Below are 9395 nucleotides of genomic sequence, written 5' to 3'. Positions count from 1 at the left end.
TAAATCTCCATATTTCATCGAAAACCATATAATAACTTTTTCTTTTTGTTGTCGCGTTATACGTTTAGTTACACGCTCTGTCATTAGTTTTAATCATGATTGCCAAACCATACGAAAATGGTATAAGTCTTTACTGTTTCTTTCTCTCTACTATAGAAATATGTACGTAAAAATATATTTACGGTTTCGTCTTGGCTATTCTTTTATATATATATATATATATATATGTGGATGGGAATGGGAATATGATCATTCTGGCCCAAAAATGACATTTTGAGATATTGTTACCTTTATGATGCCAAGTATTTCTAGAACAAAAATCCAAAGTTTCAAGACAAAATTCACAAAACCTAAAAAAATATAGTACTTTTCGTAACACGGGTGTAGAAATTGAAATGAACAAAATGTATGGTCTAATATGTTTATTTAGAATGAAATATCCATGTCACATTAATATCATGTCAAGGACTATTTACATGTAACATATAAGTTTTAGCATAGAAACAATAAGCACTCATTGTTTGATTACAAAAGTTAATAAAAAGTTCAAAACTGCATTTGGTTGCTATGGTAACTATTGATAAAGCCATTTTCACTCATTTTCTACATGTTTACCAAAAAATAATGTTATTCATAAAGTTGTGTTTTAAGTAATTGACTTTTTTATGATACCAAGCAATTGCAGAAATAAAATCTGAAGTTGCAAGTCAAATATTAACAAACCAATGGATATAGAACATTTTGTAAAAGAGGGATTAAACACAATTTGAACTAAATGTTGGCTAAATCTGTTCTTATTTTGAATGAAGTATTAAAGTCAAAATATTAAAATATAAAACTATGTATCTTTACTTGAATCACATAAACTGCAAAAGGAAAATAACAAGTATACATCGCTAATGTCCATAGTGATAAAGAAACTTACAACAAACGTCATAGCAAAATTCAGTTGCTATGGTTACTTATGAAAATGCTATTACCAATCATTTTTGAAAGTCTGCATAACAAAGAATTATATCTTAGTTAAATTATTTATAGTTATTGACTTCTTTATGATACTAAGTATTTTCAGAAATTAAAACTGCAGTTTCAAGTTAAATTTCACAAAAGTTCAAAAAAACATATGAAACATTTTGAAACACAGCGCTAAAAAACAATTTGAACAAAACTGTTCTAATTTTGAATACAATATCCATGTCAAGATATTTAAATTTTTAACTTATCTTTACTAGTGTTACATAAACTTCAAAATTAAAATAGCAAGTACACATTGCTAATGTCCATAATGACATAGAAATTGGCCACAACGGTCAAAGCAAAAATCTGTTGCTATGGTTACTAATGAAAATGCTAATTCCAATCATTTTTGAAGTCTGCCACAAAAAGATGTGTTCCTAATTTACAATGCCTTTTAAGTTCTTGGCATCTAAATGATACCAAGTGTGTAAGATATAAAAACCTTAAGTTTAAGTCATTTTTGTACAAAGAAATCAAAAGATATGGATCATTCTGTTACACATTGATAAACAGTTTGAAAACAATGTCCATTAAAAATGTTCTTACTTTAAATGCACTATCAATGTCGAAATACTAACTTTACTGTATGTTATAGCTAACACATTAACTAATTCATAGAGACAAAGAGTACACATTGCTCATTTATGTACAAAATGACAAAAAGAACTATGGAAACAACAGTCTGTTGCTATGGTTACATGTGATAATGCCATTTTTTGATCATTTTTTCACATTTGCCACAAACATTTGATCTACAATCAACATTTCATCAACAAATGAGTAAATGACAATACTTAATTCATTGAGATGTCATTTTCAACTGAAGTATTAATTCTAAAAAATGCATCTTCTTAAATTGTCAAGTCACATTTCGGTAATTAATGCTAAAGGCCTAGCAAGTGATTAAGGAAAAATCTGCACATTCTCTTTCATTTGCAAAAAAACAGAGTTGTAGTTTGCAATGATTTTGTAATAAAAAACACTTCCACAATGCAATGCAACAAAAAAGCAAATATTCTTTCTCCTGCTTCAAATGGCAGAGATACATATAACTTAATTGCGCTAGTCTTTAGATGTAGAGGATATTTCTCAAGTTGTTCAATACAAAGTTGATTAAAGAAGTGTTTTCTGTCCAACTAATATAAAGGGACTTTGCAAGCCTATAACAATCTAAGTAAACAATCCCAATAAGTTATTTTTCATTTCCTCTCATATTCATATCAAACCTACTAATGTGAGTATTTAAAGTCCTAAACACATCGATACTACAAAGAGTTCACATTTTCAACACTATTCATTATTATGATGTCATGTTACAATTTATTACACTTGCTTAAAATGCCATTTATGACATAAGTATACTTCCTGGCTGGTTTGACAAACATATCTATGCAGCACTACATTTAACCAGTCCACATTAAATTAACACAGAAGGCTATGTTTGCGTTTACTGCCTTTCGGTGTGTCATTTTTGCCAATATCAACTTTGACTTTCCCCATAGTTGGTTTAGGGCATACTGCAGATCTTGATGACTCAGATCTAAAGAATGGACCTATAGAATCGTGAAGGTACCATTGACGTGCAGCATCTAGGCACGGTGCGTGCTTTAGTTCAGGCAAAATACCACATTCTGGATTCATCCTCAAAAGATTAAATTCACTTTCTGATGAATCTACAAACTCTTTGCAAACTACAACTCCTGGTTTCTGTTTTGATACATGGAAATGGTGGTATTTGGTGATATTCTTTAGAGTTTTGAAATACGTATTTAGGAATGATTTCCAACTGTGAAATGTCACTGGCTGCTGAGGGTCATTAACCAGCTGTGGGATGTTGTGGCCAGACTTTGAAGAGGCGGATACTGTGTGGGCAATTTCTTGAAGATTCTCGGCATTACAGCATCGCCACTTGACCTTCCAGATGCCGAAGTGACAGTCAGGAGCAAATTTGGTGTGCCCAGCCAACATAGTGTTTAGTGTTACACTCTCATGCAGTCCTGAAAATTGTAGGAAGATCTGTTCAGTGTAAATAAAACGTATCTATATTCAAAAAAAAAAAACTAAGGATATTATTTTAGCTATGGTATAATAAAATTTTCAAGACATATAAATCTTACAATAATGGAGTGTTTACATATATGTTTATTTAGTTATAACATATCCCTTATATAAAATTACTGCCAACTATGCTTTAACTTAATCCATAACTTAATCCAGTTCAGCATTCTATTAAATTAGAGCACTGCTTGCAGGTATCAATGATGTGATTGATTTCAAAAGACAGCTCAATGCACAAGTCCTTAAAAAACAGACGAACAATTATTAACAGATTAGAAAACTGACCTGTCATAACACGCCACATGGCATACCAAAGCACAGTGTGGTTCTTGTTTTGGCCAACGGCATTATCAAAATGAACCTGGAAAATTTAATACATTCTTTTTTCATATTTGAGCTTTATGCAGTACAATGTTACAATGGGGGACACATTTCATAAGCCATAGTTGAAACTAAATATCCAATTGTTATCAAGCATCGAATGTGAAATGGAAAAACATCTGAGTAAGAATGTGTTTCATGGTGTAATATATGTTAAGTTTCATCATCTATTATATTCACTATTGATTATCATAATCTCTTCTCAGCAATAAGGATGAACTTTGCATAGGCTGATAGAACCTTTAATCCATATTTATTCTATAGATAATTTTAATGGGTAATCGTTTTGAAGCACTAAATACCTCAGCATGTTTTTCACCAACGCCAAAGTGCTGAAAGTAGTGGTGGGCCATGCTCACGACACTGTCGCTTCCTTTCCCTGGCAATTCGGCCTCGTCCACAAGATAAAATGTCTGCTTTCCTGTTAATAAATATTAATTGTTAAAGGGACTTTACACCAGATTGGCATCAAAAAATGTTTTTTCTGTAATGAATCTCAGGACAATTATTTAATAAAATGTTTTACTTTTTGATATCAAAATTGAAAGAAAAATACCAAAATGTTAATGTTCGATCCGTAGTTGCCAAAATTGCAGTCCAGTGTTGTATTCACTGTGCTACGAAGGCTTACTCTAAACCTTTGGAACATTTAAGCTACATACCCAACTTGGTAATATCACGTGATAACATCGACAAGCCAATCACGCATAAAAATGAATTCTACTAGGTATACCTAGTAATCTTTCTTAATGGTAAAATACGGAAAAACTGTGAAAAATAAATTATTTGTAAACTATGTATTACTTCAGTTAGTTTTAACTGTCTTATTCTGTTACTCCTTGTTTAATTCCAAGTGACATCTAACCATAAAAATTTACCTGAACCTTCGGCGCACATGCCAAACACTTGGCACTTTCGTGGGGTGGCGAAATATATCGGCCCAACTTGTTGTGCATGATGTGGATAGTGAACTTGCTGGGCAAAGTCCCATGAGTAGTGGTAGTGCACATCTTGGCTACATGGTTCAGCACCTTTAAAGACAATAATTATAGCATTTAAAAAAAATCAAATAGTATTGTAATTTATGACAACAGGTGATCCGACCGCTATTCAGTAACTTTCAAATGATAGTAATATACACTGTATCAGAAAATGTTAGGGTAAATAATAATTAATTGTGGCACAGACAAGTGTACTCAGAACAAATATTTTTGATCAATATATTAACATATAAATCTTATTTTGGTTTTGGAATGGCTCTAACCTTGTGAAAGAATTTCACTGCTATGAACATCTTTGCTTGCAGCAGTTAACTCCTTGTACTGCTCTCTTTGTTTTTTTGCAGTGCTTAGATGAGCCTCGTACTCACTTACAAGTTCATTTTTATCTTCATCACTTAGCTGACCCGACTTTCCCAATTTTACACCAAATTTTTGGCATTTAAAACAAAGGTCTGTCGTTGGCTTTGCCAAGGCTATGTGAGGGCAAAGTTCATTCCAAATGTTTCGAAATGTTTTAAGACACACTTGTCTATAGCCAGTCTCAACAGCACTTTCCTGATATATTTCATGAATTTCAGAAATGTTAACATCAGATGGCAATAAAAGAACAGTCTGATTTGGGCAATGAGGGAGCCGACCTGGCAATGGCAAAGCATTGTCTGTTGCATAATTTTCAATAAAGGTTTTCAACCTGCTTCGGTCTGTAAAGCTAAGGGCGTTAGCTGGGGCCTTGTGCTTATTCCCATGAATTCTGGGCTTTATCCCCTCAGAATCCAGTGATTTTGCCATTCTTTGCAAACTGCAGTAAGATGTTGCATGTGCAAAAATAAATGTGGTTTTACAGATTTTGTGTCCCATAAAATAATACATCTGCGATGGTTTCACATGGGTCTTTTGTGATTTCTTATTGGACAATATGTTGCCAGTGGTAACTCTATGGGCAAGCAAAAGACTCTTAATAACAAGTTCTCTTTCATCATTTGAAAGGTCCATGCAGTTTTGTCTGTAAGCGAACAGTTTTTCAAAATCAACTACTGATGAGCATGGTTTCCCATTATATAATCCTTTACATCCACATGTTTCTGCTCGCAGTTTGTTTACATTATGAATCTCCTTGACATCTTCAGGTCTTGAAGTACCATCATAATCATTTGACAGAGTAAGTACATCATCGTTGAAACTAGTTTCAAAAACATCATGTTCACAATCAGACTCTTGTTCATTGTTTATTTCACAATCAGAATCATCATTATTTATAAAACATGATAAAATTGACCTTTCATCTGAATCTTTTATATTTTGACTTTGAGATGACTGCACAAGTTCATTGAAATAAAGATTGTCAAGTTTAAGTAGTTCATTTGCAAAATCTGGATCATCATTTTGAATATATTCTATATCATAAGGTACCGTCGAGGCCTGTGACAACGTGAACTGACTCATAGTTTATTTAACATTTAACCTTGGCGGTCATTATCGGTTGCTAACAACAAAAAATATTTTCCAATAGGTGTCGCAGAATTCACTTCCGGGTTTTGTCAATCACTTTGATTGCCATGTGAAAGTACTGTCAAATTGCATTATCAAGCTTACAGATTGTGTTATACTGATTAAACATAATCAATAAATGATTAAATAACATTTTATTTGCACTTACCACTTGTAATTCCACAATTTGAACCCAGAAACGTTGAAGTTTAACACCGGATGTTCCTCGTGATAACTGGGAAACGGTGTCTCGGTTACTGCGTTGTTTGTCAGAATGTGAACAAATATCGGTTATAAACCACCATTTCATGATCAAGCATATTCTGATCAATGTTCTTTCGTTTCAAAAAAATAAAATAATACTGTTTTTATTTCAAAAACGTCTCACATCATCGACCAGAAATGTTTGCACCTTACCGTCATACAGACGTAGTTACCGAAGTCCAAAAGCCGAACAGCTGACCAACTCTTTCGGTAAATTAAACACACGTTAAAAGGTTATGATCAACTAAACGTTAATAAATAGTGTTGCAGAGGGTTTATTGCTGAAATTGACGTGTTTTTTTTATGTTGACAACAAATAACTAAGTTTTAAGCTCGAAAATACCATGAAACATCAAGGGGAAAAGAGTGCGCGATTTGATTCTCGCTTTTTCTCGTTATTCACGTTAGCGCCACAATGATCAAAATCGCGTTCCCATCCATCTTATCGGGTACCATACGGAAATACTTATCCACCTTATTGCGAAACACATGTTTATACATTGATTGCCTGTAAAGTTCATCAGTTCATATAACAATAACAGCTTAGTTCTTAAGTCATTTTAAGTATTTTCTCATCAGTCGAGCCGGCATCATACTTAAGTAACTATGGTATTTCTTTATTGCCATTCCAAAAAGCATGAAACAAAACATTGCCGATTAATTATACTCGGAAGTGTAGCCGTAATAATTATTCAGAGTTGTATCGTTACAAGTCACGAATAGAGGTTGTCTCTGATATCGAGCAGTTTCTGTTTTCGTTTTTGGCTCCAAACAGGTTTTGCTAGCCTTAGGTATTTCCATGATATGCGAAGACTACAGAACGAAAACAGTACCTCGTGGGAACGAGATAACAAGTCGTTGCCTCGACTTACCGAGTCTAAGAATCGAGTTAATAAGCCATTGCCAAGAGATAAAAAGCCCACACGTATATCGCCGCCATATTTTAGCCATGAAAATTTATGCTTACAATGTTTGTTAATACATGTTTCGTTTCTCATTGCGCTGAATAATTTCGTTCAATAGCTATTGAAGCATTCATTATACAATTTGAAATTACATATATTGCTTGTTCATACAAAACGTTATTATACCTAGGAGGAGGAGTCGACATTTGTTGCATCGATTGTATATTTATTATTGACAAGTGATATATGTTATATGAAGTTGTGTTTGATACTTATGTGTAAGAACATCTTCAGTCACATCTAATAACATCCGGACAAACGCTTCATAAGCGTATGCGTTAAATGTTGACATTAGATATAGACCAGGGGAGAGAACACGTTATCCGGTTTAAACCACCCGTGAACTTATATTGTGTTACGCTGAGTGATCCCAAGAGGAACCGAAAGCGATTGTGGTAGACAACGTGTTAGTTTTATTGTTTGTAGTTCAATTGTGTATGTCGGTTTGACATTTCGCGTTTGATTTTTGCGTGATTCAACAAAGTTTCAACATGCGAAGGTATTTGCATTGGAGTTGGTATCAATTGCTTTTCTAAAAATTAGATTTAAAGTCTCTAAAACAAAGATACGTTTTTATGTTTTCATGAAGAAATTTATGTGGCGGCTCTTCAGAATTATACGACTCTCATACCTAGTTCGAATGTTGTTCATTGTTCAGGATCGACTCCAATGTACTGGAATAAGCGCTTTATCTGGCATACATTTTGGTTTACCAAACACAAAGCTGATATAAAAGTCCTTTCGAAGATTAAATATGTTACAAAACAACTTTATGACTCTCTTTCAACTGAGAATTGAAATACAAACACTTTACGATAAATGTCACATCAAGTATCATTTCCAGGAACGTTCGTACAAGAAATATTTGTATTAACTTTTGATTAAATAAATATTAAATACCTTTTCGTTCTGTTGTTTTCCAGAAAGCCATTGCAATCTATTTTCTTATTTCCTATTTTCACTGCAGCGTGGAATGCAAAAAAGTTAAGAAAATATTCACTATAAAAACAACAATCAAAACAGATGCACGTTCCCGTAAAAGGTTTTAATTTCCTTTTGTTCTTGAATAGAGTAAAGTATTTTAGAACGAAACAGATGAAGAATACAAAGGATGGTAAAACAAAAAAAATATGTTTTATTTTATAATCTAGTTTATATTTCTGATTATGGCAACTGCCTAAAAGTAGGACTTATCACGAAAGTCTAATTTTCGAATGTCAACTCATTTCAAAAGTGAATATCAGAAGCTCACATTGAGACAACTCAATCATATTCAGTGGCTGTCAAAAACACGTTTTAATCGGGATAATTGTCTTCATTGATATAGACGTTGCGGAGATATTATCATTAAACCTTCATGGCATTTTAAAAAAACATTTTGCACTCGACAAACCTATCTTATTCATGAAGTAACAAGTTTGTAAATGTATTATTAACAAGAAAAACATTGATTTTAGTGTTACATTATTAATGTGTTATTTTGTTATATTTCAAGCTGGCTCATTTCCAGCATTTTTACATTGTTACAATCTGATAAAGGTAAGTTCGTGTTTTCACGATGTGTGTTTTCTACCCGTCAAATCGTATGAAGGAAATTAAATGGTCAAAACGGCAAAATCAAGAATAAGCCGAAATCAGACACGAAGTAGACGATTGTTATGTCAACAGCGCAACTTTTCTCTGGACGAAAAAGCTCATATTACTTTTTATGTGCAACAAAAATAGGTAAGATTAGTGTTATTAAGCTCATCTTTTGAAAAGATAGTCCAAATACTACTTGGGAAGTCGTTTCTTAATAGTATCTCTGTGTAAATTAGGTGTGAAATGCGTTTTATTTGCCGTAGACAGGTTCCCTAAAACAAAGGGTTATCAATGATCGCTTATCCTTCATACGGCTCGTTGTGCTCTAAATGTGGGAACGATATCGACTTACCATTGTCAGTATAATAATACATCATAATTATGCCAATACATGGTATTAGATTGGTCAACATTTCGTTTTTACAATTTACAATGATGCTATGGTAACGCGACAGTACGATACTTATAACGCGAAATTGCGATGCTTATAACGTGACAGTGCAATACTTATAGCGCGACAGTACGGTACTACCATAATAAAAACGCGTAATCACAATATAATGATGGTGAAAATGCGATATTACCCTGGTGAAAACGCGATAGAATATCGCATTATCATGATCGTTCTATCATACTGTCG

General features: G+C 33.1%; 1 protein-coding gene across 1 annotated transcript; it reads right to left on the bottom strand.

Moving 5' to 3' along the window:
• Positions 1-422: 422 nt before the first annotated feature.
• LOC128242234 (uncharacterized) lies at positions 423-5336 on the bottom strand. The gene is made up of 5 exons (XM_052959320.1): positions 4721-5336; positions 4335-4487; positions 3759-3877; positions 3361-3436; positions 423-3014 (listed from the first exon to the last, which is right to left on the bottom strand). Exons 1-5 carry the CDS (start codon positions 5325-5327, stop codon positions 2440-2442), a joined length of 1530 nt encoding a protein of 509 aa, XP_052815280.1. The 5' UTR covers positions 5328-5336; the 3' UTR covers positions 423-2439.
• Positions 5337-9395: the final 4059 nt, after the last annotated feature.

The sequence above is a fragment of the Mya arenaria genome, chromosome 8 (genome assembly GCF_026914265.1).
Source record: "Mya arenaria isolate MELC-2E11 chromosome 8, ASM2691426v1".
Classification (NCBI taxonomy): domain Eukaryota; kingdom Metazoa; phylum Mollusca; class Bivalvia; order Myida; family Myidae; genus Mya; species Mya arenaria.
This window is presented reverse-complemented; position numbering and strand designations above follow the sequence as displayed.